This window comes from Neopelma chrysocephalum, unplaced genomic scaffold (genome assembly GCF_003984885.1).
Source record: "Neopelma chrysocephalum unplaced genomic scaffold, ASM398488v2 Primary Assembly neopelma1_147, whole genome shotgun sequence".
NCBI classification, from domain to species: domain Eukaryota; kingdom Metazoa; phylum Chordata; class Aves; order Passeriformes; family Pipridae; genus Neopelma; species Neopelma chrysocephalum.
The window spans coordinates 2,344,792-2,364,385 of record NW_020897809.1 but is presented as its reverse complement, the minus strand read 5'-3'; the positions used below and the strand labels follow the sequence as shown (position 1 = coordinate 2,364,385).

The following is a 19,594-nucleotide window of genomic DNA, read 5'->3' as shown; positions in this document are numbered from 1 at the left end:
CTGCATCCCTTCATTAGATGATGTTTCTTTTCATCTATACTTGGTCCCATCATGGTTTCTTCCCTCCATGGGTAGATGCAGAAAGAAGTGAGAGCAGTTAATTTAGGCTTTGGAACCAAATCAGCCTCTCTCTGCCCAACAGAGAGACACAGTGGGGACACAGGCAGGAAATAGGCTGGAGGGGCTCAGGACTAAACACCTGAGTTACTCACCAAAGGGCCAGTGTTGCTCAAGGGCCATGCAGACCTTTACATGAAGCTCTGGGCAACAGAACACCCTGGTTTAGGATGTTCACTCCATCCTACCTGTGCACACACCTGGCTCTTTCATGTGTTGTCAGAATTATGGCTATTGTGCAGTTAAAGCAATAGAGCGGCTTCCCCAGTGAAGCTGTACCTTGTCTATGCTGCACAGGGTGGCTCATCCCAGCTTGTTCTTGTTGGTTTTCCAGAGGTCCGTCTGCTGCCCCGGCTACTACGGACACATGTGCGAGATGTGCCCAGGGAAGCCAGGCCAGTGGTGCTCTGGGAACGGGGAATGCCAGGATGGCCTCGAGGGCAGCGGAGAGTGCCGGTGCCTGGAGGGTTTCCACGGCACTGCCTGTGAAATGTGCGAAGTGGGACGATACGGGGCTGACTGCAAATCAGGTGACACCAATGGCTACTGCAGCTTGTCTCAAATGTCCTGCTTGCAAAGGAGGAAAGTGGCTCTTGGGAGGGGTGGTGGGAAGGGAGAAATATCCCAAAATTTCTGAGACAGGCAAATGGCTGGCAGGCCACAAGAGCGGGACAAAGTGAGTGAGTGAGTGAGTGAGTGAGTGAGTGAGTGAGCGAGCACTTGTGGTCTGCCAGAGGAGTGGCCCATTTTTCATCCTCAAGCCAAAGCACGTGCTGTGCTGTGCTGCTCATCCCGTTGCCACCCAAAACCGAGATGTTTTTCTACAGAAAGTAGAGGCAAGTGGTCTATTCCTGGGCTTTTTGGCCTGGCAGTGAGGGGACAGGAGCTGATACTCCTGTGACATTTTCTTTATGGCACTTTGGTGAGTTGGATTAGGAACAGAGCAACCAGCAAAATGGCAGCAGGTCTCTCTGCTTGTGAGAACTGGTTGGTTTGACAGTGATGAGTGTTTGTATTCCCCCTGCAGAATGTGCCTGTGACAACGGGATATGTAACGATGGACTGCAAGGGGACGGGAGCTGTGACTGCTTCCCAGGGTGGAAGGGACCCACCTGCCAAGAGAGTACGTGAGTGTGAAGGGGTTTGTGGTGTAACATTGTCTTTTTAGCACAAAAATCCATGTGATCCTCTTTAGTTGCCAGAGGAATTCTGTGTTAGCTGAGCAAGGTGACTACAGTCGCATTTTCATCCTCCTGAAAGCTTTTCAGACTGTGCTCACTCATTCCCAGACAGAAGCTGCATTTGGAGTTTAACTTCCCCAACAGCACATGAGCCCTTGAGATCTTTGGATGAAATTCATATCAAGAAAAGCCCATCCCCTGCTTCCGTCTCCACTGAGACTGGAGCACCACAATAACAGCCCCGTGAGAGAGAGAGATGGAAGCTTTCAGCCAGATTGGGTTGACCATGACTTCTGTTACTTGCCTAAAAGGGCGGCAGGACTTCACTTGAATTTTAAAAGGGCCACAGTGTGTCTGCAGAGCTACTTTTTCTGCTCACAGATCTATTCATTTAGCTGAGCTCAGGCTGTATTCTGACATTATCGATAAATCTGTCACTGTGTGTCAAAATAACACATTGAGGATGGACTTGGGATTTTGTTTAGCATTTGGGTGGAGAGAAACCTGAACTTCTAAATACTTTGGCATTTTAAAGGTTTACACACAAAGACTTATTTTATAGCGAAGTCAAATGCTTTGGGGGCATTTAAAAGTAGAAATTGAGTGAAGATGTCCTATCTAGTGTAAATGTAAAGCATGGAAACAGTTCATCTTTTGCTTCAAAAGGGCCAAAGCCAAATGGCTCTGTATGTCTGGATTAATGAGGCTTCAGTCCTTGTTTCATTCCTAGCAGTGTGGAAGCCTTTTGCAGGGCCCATTTCTCTAGCTGGCAGAAATGGCCCCAACAAGTGCTAAACTGAAAATGCCAAGTCACGTTTGTGTCTTCTCTTGCAGGAATCAAGACTGACCTATGCAATAATACCTGCCATCAGATGGCCAAGTAAGTGCAGACAAGGGGCTGAGTCATCCCTGTGTGTTTGTGAGTGTTTTACTCAGAGGTGATTCTGTGTTTAGGCCTTTGCAGAGGTGTGGGAGAAGGTGCCTACTCATTAAAAATGGAACTAAAAGTTAGTTTCATTCTGGGAACTCTCTTTGGTGCTGAGCTGCATTCATTTTCCCCAAGGATTTTGTCTGTCTGAGCATAAATTCATTCCAAGTCCCTTCTGCATGTGTGGATGGCCTGGATGCCAGGTCCTGGCCAGCATGACTTGAGTGTTTGGTGCTGTAAAGAAATCCACAGCATGTTCCTCCTGTGGTCATTGTGGTCTCTGCACATGCCAGACTTGTACTTGTTTCCCGCTGGTTGAGCAAATCAGGAGGTGCTGTCAGTGATTGTTTATCCCTTTCTTGTTTCAGCTGCCTCAATAGTTCCACAGATTCCCTACCTATGTGCTTCTGCTCTGCTGGATACACAGGGAATGGGACCCATTGCACAGGTTCGTCCACCGAAGACACGGTGAAATAAACACTGTGACGTTGCCAGAGGAAAGATCACTCAGATCCTTTTCCTCTCAGTCATCCATCATGAGCTCTGCCATGCTTTGGTAGAGAAGTTTTCCAGTCCAGAGCTTTACACAGGATGTTCTTGATGTTGCTAAAGCCTGTGAGAGAGGGATAAAAAGGCAGGCAAGTGTAGGAGGGCAGTTCCTATTGCCTGTGGAGAGAGATGCACATGAATGGGTTGTATTTGTTCTGATATTACAGCAGTGGTGGCAAAGATATAACAATTTTGGCCATGAATCCCTGGAATATGGATGTTTCAATTCCCTAGAACTTTGTGGTTCTTCTATTTGCTGGCCATGCCAAAACCAGATAGAAGCAGTGCAGCAGTTGTGCCAGAATGAGGTAGAAATTTGGGATACCACGCCAGAGCTACATTACAAACTTAGTCTGTCAAAAGCAAACAGACCAGGAAAAAACAGGTGATAAAATTATAACAGTCAAAACACTGGTAGACATTTCAGTATCTTTTCAGTATTGTCCTTGTTGAAATGTGAGTGAGAGGGGGAAAAAAAGAAAAAAACTCCACACATTTACATTGTTCAGGAAAATATTTTTTTCTCTTCTAAACATTAGTCCTCAATGAGCAAATGCTGTGAGGAAAAGACTTATTATTCCAGTTTGGAGGTTACTTAAGCTCAGCTTACTTACTTGAACTGGCCACTCTCAGGTCTGGATGAGGCTCCAGGTCCTTAAAGGACCAACATTTTCATCAAGAAACAAAGGGATTTTAACAAGATGTGATTTTTTTTAAGGTGGATGATCATTCTGGCACAGCTGATCGTTCCCAAGTGCTCTGAGCTGATTCTGCTTCTCTTGTTTGTGGTCCCAGAAATAGATCCCTGCACTATGGACCACGGTGGCTGCTCTGTGCACGCTGTGTGCACCAAAGTGTCCCCAGGAGAGAGGACCTGTGTCTGTAAGGATGGCTACGCTGGGGACGGGACACTCTGCCTGGGTGAGTGCTCAGTGCCTGCTCTGGGGATAGCAGAGAGGCATCATTCCTGCTTAGGGGGATTCCAGCCTAGAAGCCTTAGTGTTTTGGTGTCAAACCAGAAGAGCCCTGATGGGTTTCTCGCTCTGATCCATGTCATGGAGAGGCCCAGAGACAGAAGGTGAGGGCAAGCTCACACAACAGTGCTCTGAGATGAAGGTGGAGCTGGAGGAGAGTCCAGCCCTCTCATATCCTTCAACGCACACCCAGCCAGGCATGGAATTATCTGTGGGCACATTTACCACACTTTAGAGACCCACATGTGGCAGGAGTAGAACTTGCAGTTGCTCCCTATTCCATTGCCACCACAAGACAGTTTCCCAGGAAAGTGTTTCCCAAGGTGGAAAGGTTCTCCCTGTTGCTTTCCCAACACCTCTTTGGATCACTAATTCCCAGCTGCCTTGTGCAATAATTTATATAATTTATTATTAATATAATTTATTGTTTTGCTGCAGAAATTGATCTCTGTCTTGAAAGCAATGGGGGCTGCCACACCAACGCTGAGTGCATCAAAACAGGCCCAAAGAAGGTGAGTGTGTAGGATGGATGTCAGGATAACATTATTATGGAGGTTGTCACAGCTCTGTAATTCTCTTAGAGACAGTCCTGCCCCTTGCAGTACCCTGCTTTGTGCTTACTACCTTCCACACAGAGAAGTTGCCTGGGAAGAGCATGAAAAGATGGCTGTTTCCATGTAAGCAGATGGCTTTGTTGGCCAGAGGCTGGGGGCAGTCTCGGGTTATTTGTTGTGGACACAAGTGTGGTTATTCATGAATGCAGCAGTGGGTGTTACACCACATGCCTTCCATCCAGTGCAGCCCTTGTGTGGTTTTTTTACTGTGTCCAAGTTTCAGACTGAGGTTCTGTTCTCCCTCCAGGTTGCCTGCAACTGTCTTCCTGGTTACAGTGGGGATGGTGTGAGCCAGTGCAACCCCATCAACCTCTGTGAACAGGTATGTCTGCGTTTTGCTGCTACCAGAGGCGAAGGCCACAGCCTTGAGGTGTTCCTTTCTCCCAGCAGTTAACAGCAAGAGCAGCATTAGCCTGGTTGTCTGGAGCTGCCTGTCTTGCCTTTGCACATACTGTAGGGACTTCCTTGTGTGTCTGGTTTCCATTGCCTCTCACAATGACCTTCGAGTGTGTTGGTCACCTGGCACTCCCTCAGTGTGGAAACAGTGACACAGGGTTGGAGGCAGGTGGGCTTTTTCCTCTCTGCCCGTTTTGTGTGGGCTGTGCCCAGAAACTTTGAGCAATCTGTGCTCACAGCGTCACTGCCATTTCTCGATGTCCCTCTGAATCATGGGGTTTGTCATCACCCTGGGTTCCAAACTGAGGTGAGAAAGTCTTGCTTCATGGGAGGATTTGGTGCTGGAAAACCCTTAGGGATTTGGATGAGGTTTATTCTAAGGCACTAAAAAGAGGGGAGGAAGAATGGTTTGCAGATCCCACGTGGGAGCTCCCACAGGCCGTTCAGATTGTTGGAGATGCCCCTCCATGGAGGTCTTTTGCTTTTCCTGGCAGAACAACGGAGGCTGCAGCCCCTTTGGGCTCTGCAAGTACACGGGGCCAGGCACTCGGAACTGCTCCTGCTCCTGGCACAGCGTTGGAGATGGCTTCACCTGCCGTGGCAAAGTGCATCAGGTGAGAGGCATGTGCAGAACCTCCTGTGTCCGTGTCCCCTGCCCTGCAGCAAATCACTCCCTCCCCTTCCAAGTGTAAGGAGCAGGTGAGCTGATCTCAGTGTCATATCAATGTGGTGCAGGAGTGGAAACAGGTGCTTTGAGACAAACTCTCCATAAATCATAGGTGTGTTTGGTGTGCCAGCTGTGGGAGAGAATCACAGTAAAATGACTTTGTTCCAAAGGGAGCAATGCTGGGAACATCCTGCTGCTCTGTCAGCAGCATTGACCATACCTCCAGGGGCTGTTTTCTTCATGTTTTAGGCAAATGGGAGTGATTTGTTTTTTTCCCAAGACAATTTACTTCTGCCCAGTGGGATGAGGGCAGGTGTCCCCTGTGGCCATGCCAGGACTTGGGATCCAGTCTGGAGGGCAGCAGTCTGCGTCCAGTTCTGTTGCCAATACAATGACTGTACTTGGGAAAGCAGGTGACCTTTCCAGCTAGTGGCAAATAAAATCTGTCATCCCCACAGCAGAGCCAGGAGAAAGGAGATGGACTGTTGTGTGCTTCTACTCTTACTGAAAGTTAGTGTGGTAAGGAGAGGGAGTTTGCCTTGCCAAGGTATGTCTGCCCTCTGGGCAGCACCCCAGCACTGGTAGTGGCAGCACAGTGAGGTTAAAGCAGAGGTTTTGTGAAGCACTCAAGGTGTCCCAGGAGCAAAGGGCAGTTACCTATGAGAAGCTGCTGCAGAACCAGCCAGCTTTCCACTCTGTCCATGCCATCCTGCTGCACTTGTGATGTGAATGGTGCAGGTAGAGGTCACTGTAACATCCATGTCATTTGTCCCTACAGTGCTGGTGAGGGAGGGAGGGAAGATCACTACGGTGTGTCAGGAGAACTGGTGCCTCATAAGGGTGGGAGGGTGACCTGGGGCGGAAGGAACAGGTCACTGTGCTGGCTGGTGAGGAGCACAGTGCTAACACCAGCTGATTCTCTTTGTTTAAGGAGCTTGGAAGGATTCCAGACTCATCCGTGTTCTTTAGGATGATGCAGGTTGGTAACAAACAGCCTTGTCCTTGTCTCTGTGCAGTAAATCCCACTTTTCTGCAAAGAGTCTTACTAACTGAACCCTGTTTTCTGTTTGCCTTCCCACAAATGCTCTTCTAACACAGGCAGAAAACATCAAAGAACTCAGTGGGGCAGGGCCTTTCACTGTCTTCATCCCACAGACAGATTTCATAGGAAACACTACAACAGTAAGTGCCCTCCCATCCCAAGCTCTGTGAGGTGTTTGGCAGCTCCAGTTGTGGCAGTGTCCCCTCTGGAACTGCTCTGCCCAGTGAATTGAAGCAAAGGGGGTTAAAATTGAACCATGGTTGGTTAAAGGCATCCCCTGTTCTCCATCAGTGTAAGAGCAGAAGTTTGGAGGCATCTCACCGAGGAGAGCCTGGGCAGGGGTGGATGTGGCTCCTGTTGTAAGGAGACCCTCACTGGAGGCCCTTCTCATGGGGCTCAGAGGCACTGTGCCAGAGCAGTGATGTGTGGTGACTTTTGTTGCCCATGGCCTGGTAACAGCAAGGCTTCCAGGCAGCTGTGACAGAGACCTCTTATTCCTTCTCTGTGCCCCAGGCCCTGCCAGTCCAGTTCCCTTCCTTCTATTGCCAACAAGGGGGCTGTTTGGGGCAAGTGGGACCTGCAGGGAGGAGAGATCATCCCTATTCATGACTCTGTCAACTGGGTTCTTCATCAACAGCTTTTTGGTGCCAGTGTAATGGAATATCCTAATCCCATCACTGACAAGTCACATCACTAGTCCCAACCTTTTTCTCACAGGCTCCCATATGCCCAATAAAGGAACAATTCCCAAAGATCACATATCCCAGATGTCACTTTCTCAAGGAAAATGTGGTCATTTGTCCTTCCTCAAAGGACCTAAATGCTGGTTTTGTCAACCTGGTTGAAATTTCCCAAAGCTCTCAAATTGTTTTGTGCATTCCCTGTGTTTTGGAGTGACTGGCTTTCCTGCAGGGATGAGTCAGAGGGGCTTTGGGCAATTCAGGTCTCCCTCATTGGGAGCGGGGGCCCTGCGTGCAAGGCAAAGTGCCCCAGTGTGACCTTGTTTTCTGTCTGTAGTTTGAGGAGTGGAAGAGCAGACGTCTCCTCCGGGACCTGCTTCGCTACCACATGGTGGGTTGCCAGAAATTGCTCTCCAGTGACCTGGAAGCCCAGGAGTCCCTCACATCTTTATCTGGTCACAAAATAAAGATCACAGTGAATGAGGTAATTCCCTTCCCTGTCCCACCTGTCAGGATGTCCCTTCTGCTGTCATTTGAAGCCACTGTGGTTGTGGCAAGTGGCTTGCCCAGGGCCCACAGATGGCTCAGAGGGCGGTTCCATGGCTGTGAATGCCCCATCATGTCCCCTCTCCCCCAGAATAGCATCTTTCTCAACGGGGAAGCCAAGGTGGTCATGAGTGACATCATCGGCGTGAACGGGGTCATCCATTTCATCAACAAGATCCTCATTCCAAGTGACCTGGTGGACCGTAACATCTCCTCCAAGCTCTCATTGGTGAGGCTGAAGGCAGGACTGTGCTCTGATGTCAGGGCTGTGGTGAGGGCAGGGCCAGGATCTCTCTCCCAGCAGTGCTGCCTCAGCACAAGGCTGCGTCGGCTGCTCTTCCTCCCTCTTCTTGACTGTGGAGGGGTTGTCTGAGGGCATGGATTTGGCTTGTGAAGGTGACAGCACTTGTGTCATAGCCATATTTGGAACAGAAGGAGCCTTATCTATCACTAGGGAACAGCAGTACTGGATGTAGGTGGGGAGATGTGTCCCATGCCAACCATCACACTTTTTTCCAGCGCAGAGCAGATTGCAGCGTGAGATTGCCAATGCCTCTCTGGTACTCCTCAAGCAAGCACTAGGAGCTTATACATCCTGCATTTTACACAAGATAACATTTTCTGTACAGCACAACAGGGTGCTGGAATTAATCCCAGCTCCTGCCATAGCAGCGTCTGTCCAGGATGAATCAGAAAAGCAGGGGCTGCCAAATGCCATCCCTTTCCAGGCCAAATCATCAGCATGATGGTGACAGAGATAAACTTGTATTTAGCTGCTGCAGTTAACTGTCTGGTTTCTCCACTGTGTTGCTGGTGCTGGAGGGAGAACTCTTAGAGACAGTTGCTTGCTTTCCTCCCTCTGCAGCAGAACGTCACGGAGGTGGCAGAGGCCTTTGGGTACAGCATTTACAGCAAGCTGCTGCAGGTGAGTGACCTCACACAGGCCGCTCTGTGGGGAGGTGGTTTTGTGCACGTGCATGTTCAGTTTTGGGGCTTGTGGCTTTTCCTTTGTGTCCCCTGTTACCTCGGACAGGACGCGGAGCTGCTGCCGCTGCTCAGTGACCCCCTGCACAGGCCCTTCACGCTGCTGTGGCCCACAGATGACGCCTTTAACGCTCTCCCCGAAGACAGGCAGAAGTACCTGTACCGCAGGGAGCACCGGGACGTGCTGGCCTCCTACCTCAAGGCACACATGATCAGGGACACCAAGGTAAATGTGATGGCACACAGGCTGCTGCCTCCTGAGGCCACAGGTGGTGCCACCGCCTGCCTGTGGTTATGTCAGAGTGACCTTGCCAACTTATTGCTGCTGTCTAGGGAAGACCCAAAGCCGTTTGAGCATTTGAGGCAACTACAGCTTCATCATGAGCCTCTGGGAGCTGAGCTGAAACCTTGTGTCATCAGCTTTCTGGGGAGGCCACATCACTGCCAGAGTGTCATTGCAAGGCTCACAAACAGGCTCTTGTCTACAGGGGTGATAAACGAGGGAAAAGTCCAGCTGAGAAAAACTAGGGCCTGCTTTCACACACTGGACTCTCATGTTCAGGAATCTGGGACTAACCCAGCATAGTTGTGCTGTGCCATCCCACACCAGCTTCATGTACTGCCACGTCACACCCCTCTGAGTGTGGCTGCTGACCCCTGTCCTCACCACGCAACATCCCATTAGTATGAACTGCCAGTTTTGCCTGTCTCTCCCTTCACATTCTTCTTATTTCCCTCAGATTGTTGCTGGTAACATGCCCCAGGTTGAAACCATACGGACCATGCACGGCTCCACCATCTCGTTCAGCTGCAGCAAAACCCACGTGGTGAGTGTTGGTAATGCCAGGCTCAGCTTCTATGGATCAGGTGTCCCTGGGCATGGCCATGGAGCCACTGGTGCTTCTGGCAGGAACTGAACACAGAGTTGGGGTGCTTGCAGGCAGCTGAGCTGTAGAGAGGCTCGAGATGTTGTGTCCAGCTCAGGGAGGTGCAGGGCTGTGTGGCACCTGCACACACGTCACAATGACCTGGTTGCAAAGTCACCCCCATGGTGCCACAGCCTTGGCACATGTTGGACAGAGGCCATTCTTAGGAGAAGTGGCCATGAAAAGTGTTATTCAGGAAAGTGTTGTCCAGGACGTGAGCACAAAGATTTTGGAGAGTGATTAAGAAATCATGGCAGTCAAAAATGGGCAACTTTTGGGTGGTGCACCAGGATGTAGGATGTGCTGGAGTCACATGTTGCTTTCTTCCTCTGTTAGGGGGAGATTCTGGTGGGGAACGGCGATGCCACCATCATCCAGAGGCACATGGAATTCAATGGGGGCATTGCTTATGGCATTGATAGACTGTTGGAGCCACCAGATCTGGGGTCTCGGTGTGATAAGTTCAGCTTTGTTGAGCTACAGGTAAGCACTCGTGATGAGTTCAGTGAGGATCTGTGCCATGCCTGGGACGAGGGATGTCAGGAGGGCCTGCTGCTCTTCCTTGGCAAAGCTCTGAGCAGCCAAGAGAGGCAGCAGCAAATGCTGAGTTGTTGTGAGGTTTCTTTCTCCCCTCCACAGGGATCTACAGAGAGCTGCGGACTCTGTGGCTTCGAGCCACCCTGCCCTGCTGGCTCCGTTCAACGGGTAAAGCTCACAGCTTTGTCACCAAGGAGGCCTGTGGGGGGACTGATACCCACGTGCCCCTCATGTTTTAGCAGCAAAATGAAAGCCCCCCTGCCTGTGGCAAGTCCCTCACCTTGTCCATGCCCTACCCCAAGGCACACGGTCCCATAGGGTAGGAGCTAGGCTGAGAAATATGGAGTCAGGGGCTCCGGTGGTCTTTGCTTGGTCAGCCCCTATGTGGGTGACAGTGGCACAGCGGTCCCTCCACCAGCACTGGGCGTGGCTCTGGGTGATTTAAAGCAATAGAGCTCAGCCTGGCCACTGGAGAGCAGCTTTGGGAGGCAGAGGTTGTACCCCATTCTCACTGTGGGCTTCTGGCACATCCCTAAGGTTCATCTGTGGCTCCTCTGTCACCCGCCCCCTCGCATGTTAGGAAGCCTCTGTCACTTGTCATAAAACTGAATGAGTGGCACAAGAAAAGTCAAGGTGAGTTATCAGTGACCAATGTGGCAAACTCTGTGTTTTGCCTGTTCCCTCACAGGGGGAAACCAGGCGCTGCTACTATTACGGAAACCAGCTGCTGAGGAACACGTTCCTGCTTCACCGCAACTCCCTGTTGCGGCCCTCGTGGCCACCACACTCCCCGTGGGACCCCTTCAGGAGACACTTCTCTTCCAGGGGGCCTCTGAGACGAGGCTGCAGGAGGAGCTGCGTTTCCAGCCAGTGGATCCCACAGTGCTGTGCCAACCACTACGGCCGAGACTGTCGGGGTAAGAGCCGTGCGACCTTTTCCCAACCCAGCCCTTTCTCCTGTGGGAAGGTGGCACTACTGGTTCAGCACAGACATTTTGCATCCATGAAAGTCCTTCCCTGGAGAAGGGTGGGCAAAACCCCAGGCAGGGAGCCCCAGCCCGTAGAGGGTGCAGAGAACAATCCCCTGGGAGCATGTGTGTAGTATAACAGGGAATTCCCTTTTCTTAGAGAACCTCTTGACTCAGTGGAGATCCTTGGGCACAGGGCTGCCAGGGGGTGGCTGTCAGACATGTCACTCACCCTTAGGTGTTGCCAATGGCCAGCCATCCCTGGTGTCTGCGCTCTGTGCATGGGCAGCTTTCACATCCTCGGATGAGACTGCTGCTACGTTAGCATGGGGTGCAGACCCAGCACATTGCAGCAGACGGTCTGGAAGCCATGCCAAATTTGACCCTTTTTCCCCCATTCCCAAGGTTTGCTGTCATGGGATGTCCCCAGCACTCACTCCCCAGACTGCCTGAGCTGTCTGTGGTCCAAGCACCCCCATAAGCAGGAGCTCAGCTGGTACCTGCTGTGCAGGCTCAGTGTCAGCGGGAGGCTCCTCTCCAGCCCAGGGTCCCTTTGTCACCTTTGTCACCTCAGCCTCACTAAGGTGCCCCCTTTGCAGTGTGCCCAGGGGGGCTGGAGGCGCCGTGCAATAACCGTGGGACCTGCGACGACAAGATCGGCGGCTCGGGGAGGTGCAACTGCAGCGAGGCCTTCATCGGGACCAGCTGCGAGCTGTGCGCGCCCGGCAGATACGGCCCCGAGTGCCGAGGTACGGGGTGGTGGCTGTGGCACGTGGTGCTGATTGAGAGTGGGTGGGTGCTGGGCTGACCCCCTCGCAGCTGACAGCATGGGAATCAGAGCTGCCACGGTCCCCACAGCACTCGGGTCAGAGCTCTGGGGCTGGGGACATCCCTCCGTGGGGTCTTGCCGGACAGCTGTAGTTGGACAAGACTGGGTGGCACATGCTGGGAGCTGTGGCCAGTGCAGCCATGCTGACAATGGCCTCACCTCTGTGATGAGACCACAGGGTCAACTCAGCTGAGAGCTCAGGCTCACAGAAAGCATTAAGATGTATTTTGAGCTGGGGGACACGTAAGTTGTGATGGACCCTGTACAGAAAGAGCATCTCCTGGGATGTGCTCAACAGGGCCCTGTGCCCATGTGAGACAAAAGCCAAGGGAAGGAAAAGAGAGTCCCTCCATCCTCCCATCCCAAACTGGGCCTTATGGGCTCTCCAGGAATGTATTTGACAGCTGAATGTTTGCAGGGATTCAGTGAGGAAGCACATTTCCAGAAATGCCCAGGGGAGAGGAGCGATAGGGGTTTGTGGATGCAGAGGCTTTCCCTCCTCTGTGAAGGGCACCTGTTTACAGAGGAGGACAGTGACAGAAGGGCTGTGTGTGCTGCCATGCCCACCTTCATACCTGCCCACACGTGCCACCAAGGCAGGTGCCATGAGGGTGTGTTTATCCCTTCCTCCCAGAGTGTAACTGCACTGACAACGGCGTGTGCAATGCGGGGCTGCACGGCGACGGCTTCTGCTTCTGCGCCGAGGGCTGGACTGGAGACCGCTGTGAAATCAGAATAGGTGAGGGATGCCAAGCCCCACCACCCACTGTTCCCTGGGACCTGCTGCCATATGGCTGCTTTTCCAGTAGCTGGATAGTTCAAGCAGCAGATCAGAAATATCTCCAAAAAGGAGCTCTCAGTTGTGAGGCTCATCCTGAGATCTGTTGAATTCCACAAGGGTTGGGGTGGGGAGGAGGAGGAGGAGGAAAAGTTCACTGGAACATTAACAAGCCCCTGAGCTCAGAGGTGCTCCAAAAAGAGCTTGAGCCTGAGGTGAAGGCCTGAGGTGTATCCGATGGAGTAACAGCCCTGTGTGTTTGGGCAAGGCACCTGCAGAAGAGAACAGGGGGGAGGAAGAAAGGTGGGAGCGTGGGGCAGGTGGCCTGGGGCAGGTGGTGGCGATGGCAGCCGTGCCCGTGTCACAGCCCTTAGATCATCCTGACGCGTGTGTGCTCTGATTTCAGTGGTGACCCCCACCTGCTCCCCACCGTGCCACCCCCAGGCCGTCTGCCGCGCCGGCAACCTCTGCGAGTGCGACCTGCACTACGAGGGGGACGGGAGAGTGTGCTCAGGTACAGGGGAGCCACGGGGGCTGGGCTGGAGGGGTGGTGGGCAGGGCAGTCGGACCGACCCCCATGAGGTGTTGTAGCTAACCCAGCACTTTCCCGGCGCAGTGATCGACATGTGCAGCCAGGACAACGGGGGGTGTGCCCGGCACGCCCAGTGCTCCCAGCTGGGCGTGAACGTCTCCTGTGCCTGTGATCCCGGCTACAGCGGCGACGGCTACGTGTGCGACCCCATCGACAGGTGTGCGGACGGCAGGAACGGGGACTGCAGCCCGCACGCCTCCTGCATCAGCACCGGCCCGGTGAGCGTGGCCCCTGCGCCGGGGAGATCCGCTTGCCATCCCAGGTGCCTGCCCTGGGATGCTTCAGGCTGCTGGAGGACACTGATGTGACAGTGTCCCCCGTACTACAGTCCCCTGCCCCCCCTCCCTGGCCCCCTCAGCTGCTGTGCTCATCCTGCAGGTCCTCACCACCACACCATGGCCTTGGTCTGCTGCCTGGCTGCGGGGATGGTCCTGGGGGTGTTATGCTGAGGCCATTTGTCCCCACTCCTGTGTCTAAGGGGCATAAGATGCGTCGGTTGTGTCATTCCTGTGCTGTTTTGGGGCTTCTGGGATGGTCCTTCAAGGACAATGCTGGCCATTTTGCAGAGGAACCAGAGCTGCTCACTGCAGGCCAGAAGATGGGACTGGGACCATGATGTAGTGCAAGAATCATGAGCCACATACATCAAAGCTCAGCTCAAACAGCATGTGACAAGGAGACAGTGTGACATTTTCTGGGTGTGTCCTCTGTCTGACAGAGGCCATGTGGCCTTTCATAGCTTTGTCAGAGTCTTGTTAGGCTGTAGAGGCTTTCTGAAGGCTCATCCCCATCTTCACAGGGATACAAGGATCCCCAGCTGGCATCTGTGTGTTTGCAGTCACACAAATGCCACCCTCCCTTTGTGCTGCAGAACGAGCGGCGCTGCGAGTGCAAGCAGGGCTATGTGGGAGATGGGATCCAGTGCCTGGAAGAGGTTGTGCCCCCCACAGACCGGTGCCTGGAGGACAATGGGCAGTGCCATCGGGAGGCCATCTGCACCGACCTGCACTTCCATGGTGAGTGTGCTCACCCCCACAGTGCCAGGGATGGTGTTCCATGGAGAGGTCATGCTCCATCATCCTTCACCTTCTGGCTAGGGCACCCCTCAGGAGAGCTGGAGGGTGGGATGGACAAGGGGACAGGGACTCATCTCTGTACCTTGATCTGGTTTTCACATTCCTCTTTTCCCTACGTGTCATACGGGGAGGACAAGCCATCCTTGTCTGCTCCCATGTGATGTGAGATGGCCTCTGGTGGGTTACACTGCCAGGAAGCACCAACTCCACTGTGGAGGGCGAGAGGCTCACGGGAAGCCTCTCCCTCACTTGTCCCTTGGCCGCATCCCACCCTTGGCCAGCAGTGCTGCCTGTGCTCACACACGGACCACGTGGCTGCCTGGGGAGGGGGCTCAGTCTGTGCTGTGCTGATGCTCCTGGGCCTTGGTGTTTTGCAGATAAGACCATGGGCGTGTTTCACCTGCAGTCACCCCGAAAAAAGTACGACTTCACCTATGAGCAGGCTCAGGAGGCCTGTGCCGCAGAAGGCGCTTCCCTGGCCACGTTCCGGCAGCTCTCGGCAGCACAGCAGGTCAGGGCAGGGCTGGCTCTGTTGCCTCATGGGGCTGGGACGGGCAGTGCTTCTCCTGAAGGTGACGTGTGGGTGGGTGACCTCTCATCCCCTCAGCCAGGCACTGTTTGCTCCATCAACAGCCCTGAAACCAGGAGGGCTGGTGGGTCTCCCAGTCACACTGGGATGAGACCTGTGGCAGTGCCTCCACAGTTTAGGTGTTGGGGGGATGTTGGACACAACAGGAATGTGCATCAGGGCAAAAAAACTTGGGCAAGAGATATTATTTTTAATCTAATCACTGATTTTCCTCTGGTAGATGGGGTTCCATCTGTGCTTGGTGGGTTGGCTGGACAATGGCACAGCCGGATACCCCACAGCCTACCCCAACCCCAGCTGTGGGTCCAACCACGTGGGCATTGTGGACTATGGCTCCCGAAGCAACCTGAGCGAGACCTGGGATGCGTTCTGCTACCGGGAGAAAGGTGAGTGGTGCCAGCACGTTGCCTGGGGACAGTCCTGCTGGGCACAAGGGCTGTGTCATGGCAGCAGGCACAGAACTGCCCTTGGAGCATGAGGCACGGGCAAGTGGGCATATCCCCTCTCCCCATGCCCACGTCCAGAGGGAACATGCTGAGGGGTATCCAAAACCCAAGGAAGGGGGGGTCGGTGTAGCTGGAATGGGTGAGTCAAGTCCCATCTTGGTTTTCCTTTGCAGATCTGACTTGCACCTGCCGTGAGGGGTTTGTGGGAGATGGGTACTGGTGCAGCGGGAGGCTCCCCGATGTGCTCGCAGACAACGACCGCTTCTCCACCTTCTATTCCGTAAGGGATGCAATCCGGGCTCTTCAGTAGCCAGCGGTTGGCAACAAGGCAGAGGGAGGGATGAGTCCTAACAGGAAGGAGTGGTGGTTTGGTCTGTGTGTGGGGTAGAGAGTACAAACACAGAGAAGTTTTCATTCCAGGGCTGGGGAGTTCCTGGGCTGGGGAAGCCGGTAGCATTGCATTGCCAGCAGTGTGGTCATGGGGAAGATCTCCCATCTTTTCCAGATGTTGCTCAACTTTGCCAATGACACAGAAGAAGGACTGGATTTTTTCATGTATTTGTCTGATGACTCCAGTCCCAAAACTCTCTTTGTCCCTCTGAACTCTGGCTTTGCAGGCAACGAGGTAAGCAAGCAGGGATGAGTGGCTGCTTGAATGCATGGGATGAACTATTAGAGCCCCAGAGGAGAGCAGGTGTTGCCAAAGCTGGCATGATGGTGTGAAATAGTTTGGGAGAGGAGGAGGAATGTGGGTCAGAGAGGACCACTGGAGGTCTCCAGTCCAACTACTCCTTCAGAAGATTTAGGTCAGGTTGCTCAGAGCCTTCTCCAATTGAACTTCGACAATTCCTAAGGATAGCAAATCCCTGCTGCTCTGCATAGTCATTCTCTGCTGTGTTTTCTATGACTGGAGCTGCCTGTGGCCATGGAGAGAGTCTGGGCTTGGCCAGGGGGGCTGCACAGCAGCAGGGAAGGGGTGAGACCAGCTCAGCTGTTTCTCATCCCTGCACACTGTTGCATTTTCAGACACTGACAGGAGAAGAACTGAAGCTTCATGTGTCATCCAGCAATGTTGTCCTCTTCAGCTACAACCTCACAACAGGCACCATCATCCCATCCCAGTCAGGACATGACCTCCACATATCAGAACTCCCAGTGGGCAACAGTACAGAGCATTCAGTAGGTTTAACCTTGGCAGAGGGCAAAAGAACCCCCACAGGTTTTCACCACCTCTCTTCTGAGAGAGGGAACAACCGAGAGGCTTTCTGGTGAGGTGTCATCACTTGTGTTCTGTTCTGTAGGATGCCAAAGGGGTCAATGACACGAAGATTGTGGAGTGGGACATCATGGCTTTCAATGGCATCATTCACGCGATTGCAGAGCCCCTGAGGATCCCACCGCCTGTCGTTCACCTCGGCCAGGTGAGTCCGAGGGCACGAACAGGGAAGGAACGTGCTGAAACAGCACGAGGGGATGAGGCGACCGAGTCATCCCAAGGACTGGCCCCATCCTTTGCCCTCTGCTGTGGCCCATTTTGGGTGGGCTGCCCGCAGCCACATCGGGGAGCGGCAGCAGGAGCTGTGCCGGGGCCGTGCCGTGACGGGGCCGCTGTTTCCGAGCAGGTGAACGGTGCCGCGCAGGGCTCGGGCTCCGTGGCCACCGGGACGGTGTCAGCGCTGTGCTTCGCGCTGGTGCTGGCCGCTGGGGCCGGCGTCGCCTACCACTGCGTGAGGAGGCGGCGGCAGGAAGGGCAGTTCGGGTATTTCCAGGTACGAGCGGGCCGGGAGGTGCGGGAGGGCGGTGGATGGACCGGGGGGATCCGCCGGGACGGGGTGCTGAGAGCACCGCCCTGCAGGGGGCGCCAGCGAGCCCGGCCAGACCGAGGGGGCGGGAACAGAGGACCGGGGGCGGGGCCCGCCGCTCAAGCCCCGCCCCCCGCTCAGCCAATCCCACGCTTCCCCTCGCAGGCGGATCTGCGCGCGGACGAGGAGGAGGAGGAGCAGGAGGAGGGGGCGGGGCCGAGGAAGGCGCGCGCGGGGCCACGCGCCGGCAGGCCCCGCCCCCAGCGGCCGCTCGTGGCCATCCCCAACCCGCTGTACGGCGGCCACGCCCCCGACTACGAACCGCTGCACGTGAGACACGCCCCGCCCTGCCCCGCCCTGCCCCGCCCTCCCCTCAGCGCCTCACCCTCAGCCCGCTCTCTTTGTGCCCCCGCAGGACCCGCCCCTGGCGGACTCCAGCACCGACACCTCCGGGTTCCCGCAGTGATCCCGCACGGACCGGACCGGCCCACCGCGAAATAAACAGCTCAGCGCCACCGGCTCTGCCCGCGCCTGCCCCCGATCCTCCCCCCGCCCGCCCCTTCTCACCCCCCAGCCCAGCACCCGTCACGAACCCGTACGAGATGCTGTCCACCAAAGCCTCCAGCACTCAGGGCACTCAGTTCAGCCGCCCCCAGGGACTCAAGGCCCCCTCTCCTGCACTGTTAACGTGTGACAGCCCCCGGGACACAGCAGCCCTCTCCTGTACCCTCACACTGCCCCCTGGTCAGGTACGAATCAATCAGTCAGTCACCACCCCACATGCCCCGTTTGTCCCCCCCGCAGTGAGCTGGTTAGTCAGTTAGTTATACATGCTGCAGACGTTTATTGAGCTACACACTACACACAGCACAAAGACAAATGCCACGTGCATCTACTACAGCTGTTGATTAGAGCAGCCATGTTAACAGTGATTGATTGTCCAGGCCACTGAGTCGGGAGCAAGGCATCCTGAACGTCTGTGACGGGCTGGCACGTGGCACAAAGACGAGGCAGTGAGACACAAGTGACAGACTGAGGGGCCAGCCTGGCACAGCACCAGGGAGGAACGTGTGGGAACCTCTGTGTGCATGTGTGTATGTGTGTCTGTGTGTGCGACTCTCACTGAGGGTTGCTGACACACCTTGTACTTCAGCGCCTTTCTCTGAGTCAGAGCTCCTGGCAGAGGGTCCTCCACACCAACCTCTCCTTCTGCTGCCCCCACACTGACAACACCCAGCCCCTCCAGCAATCACCGCAGCCCAGTGCTCACAAGCCCCAGGTGCTCCCCCCACGCTAATCCCCTGGCCCTGCTGCACAGCCCTTACCTGCTGCACAGACACGCTCTGCAGTCACTCATTTCCTTGCCTGCTCACTACCAGACACAGCACAAGAAGTGCCTCCATTCACTGTTCCCTCTCTCCTTCCTGTCACCTCAACACCGACTGCCCCGCGAGCAAGCTGGCACTGTCACCCTTATTGCCATCTGCAAATGGTGCAGCAGTGAGGGGAGGAGCAGGAGGACCAGGGCAGCCAATGTCTCCACCCCTTCATCGTACAGCCATCACTTCCCACACACCAACCAGCTTTCCGATGGCACAATGTTCTCCTGTTTCCCAGGGCCAACCAGCAGAGTGGCACAAACTCTCAACAACTCCTCCCCACCTCAACTGCCCCTCTACAGTCTGAAGCCTGTCCAGGACCAGCATAGCCCCGAGCCAGGTGAAAGCCCACTTTCTGCACCTCACATCCTAAGGCTGCCTGGGCCTCCAGACTGTCACCCTTGTCCCATCCTGTATGCTCTGGCATTGCTATTAGCACCTCTTTGCTCTTCTTCCTCCTGAGGAGGCACCACATGGCTTTGCATGGCCACACCCCTTTCTGACCCACCACACCCAGCAGCACTTCACACCCACACCCGCACCCTCCTTGGACAACCTCAGCAGCCCCTCCATCCACCTTAGGCCACATCTCAGTGAACACAGGTGGAATGCCACCACCTCTGCTGCCAACCCTGAACCTTCCCTGAAGGGCTTAACACATCCCTCTGCGACTCACAACAGACCACACCAGCTGTCAAAATGGTGATGTCACATGGCACCAAGCCAAAAATACTGACTCAAAACTCAGGTATGTCACAACATTTGAGACCCTGTGACCTACTTCCAACACCCAGGGCTTGCACGTCCTGCACAGTTACCTAACAGTTCCCTACCAGAGTCCCCAGCTGGACAAACCAGACTGGTGGGGAGGAGGAATGGGTGGAGGGCTGCTGGTACCAGTTCCAGACAGGTAACACTGCTGATGCTTTGTCATCCATGATGGGCTTTATTGGTTGCCCAGCTGGCAGCACTGACCCCTCCCTGTCCACCTGCA

At 54.4% G+C, this 19,594-nt stretch overlaps 1 protein-coding gene across 4 annotated transcripts in view; it reads left to right on the top strand.

Annotated features, from left to right (window-relative positions):
• STAB1 (stabilin 1) overlaps positions 1-18,903 on the top strand; it is a 61,494-nt gene extending 42,591 nt beyond the window's left edge. For 3 of the 4 annotated variants that reach the window (XM_027700699.1, XM_027700702.1, XM_027700701.1), the window contains 32 exons: positions 452-647; positions 1,145-1,240; positions 2,133-2,178; positions 2,595-2,674; positions 3,571-3,696; positions 4,188-4,261; positions 4,611-4,685; positions 5,254-5,373; positions 6,358-6,405; positions 6,525-6,608; positions 7,486-7,632; positions 7,786-7,923; positions 8,560-8,619; positions 8,728-8,904; positions 9,419-9,505; positions 9,941-10,087; positions 10,244-10,309; positions 10,830-11,058; positions 11,709-11,858; positions 12,573-12,677; positions 13,123-13,230; positions 13,333-13,526; positions 14,180-14,324; positions 14,762-14,895; positions 15,194-15,359; positions 15,593-15,699; positions 15,925-16,044; positions 16,446-16,598; positions 16,721-16,840; positions 17,042-17,188; positions 17,387-17,551; positions 17,637-18,903. In XM_027700699.1, the coding sequence (XP_027556500.1) occupies positions 452-647; positions 1,145-1,240; positions 2,133-2,178; positions 2,595-2,674; positions 3,571-3,696; positions 4,188-4,261; positions 4,611-4,685; positions 5,254-5,373; positions 6,358-6,405; positions 6,525-6,608; positions 7,486-7,632; positions 7,786-7,923; positions 8,560-8,619; positions 8,728-8,904; positions 9,419-9,505; positions 9,941-10,087; positions 10,244-10,309; positions 10,830-11,058; positions 11,709-11,858; positions 12,573-12,677; positions 13,123-13,230; positions 13,333-13,526; positions 14,180-14,324; positions 14,762-14,895; positions 15,194-15,359; positions 15,593-15,699; positions 15,925-16,044; positions 16,446-16,598; positions 16,721-16,840; positions 17,042-17,188; positions 17,387-17,551; positions 17,637-17,687 (3,861 nt within the window). In that variant the 3' untranslated portion in view covers positions 17,688-18,903. The remainder of the gene's footprint in view (positions 1-451; positions 648-1,144; positions 1,241-2,132; positions 2,179-2,594; positions 2,675-3,570; positions 3,697-4,187; positions 4,262-4,610; positions 4,686-5,253; positions 5,374-6,357; positions 6,406-6,524; positions 6,609-7,485; positions 7,633-7,785; positions 7,924-8,559; positions 8,620-8,727; positions 8,905-9,418; positions 9,506-9,940; positions 10,088-10,243; positions 10,310-10,829; positions 11,059-11,708; positions 11,859-12,572; positions 12,678-13,122; positions 13,231-13,332; positions 13,527-14,179; positions 14,325-14,761; positions 14,896-15,193; positions 15,360-15,592; positions 15,700-15,924; positions 16,045-16,445; positions 16,599-16,720; positions 16,841-17,041; positions 17,189-17,386; positions 17,552-17,636) is intronic. The other variant, XM_027700700.1, reaches the window with a different exon arrangement.
• Positions 18,904-19,594: the final 691 nt, after the last annotated feature.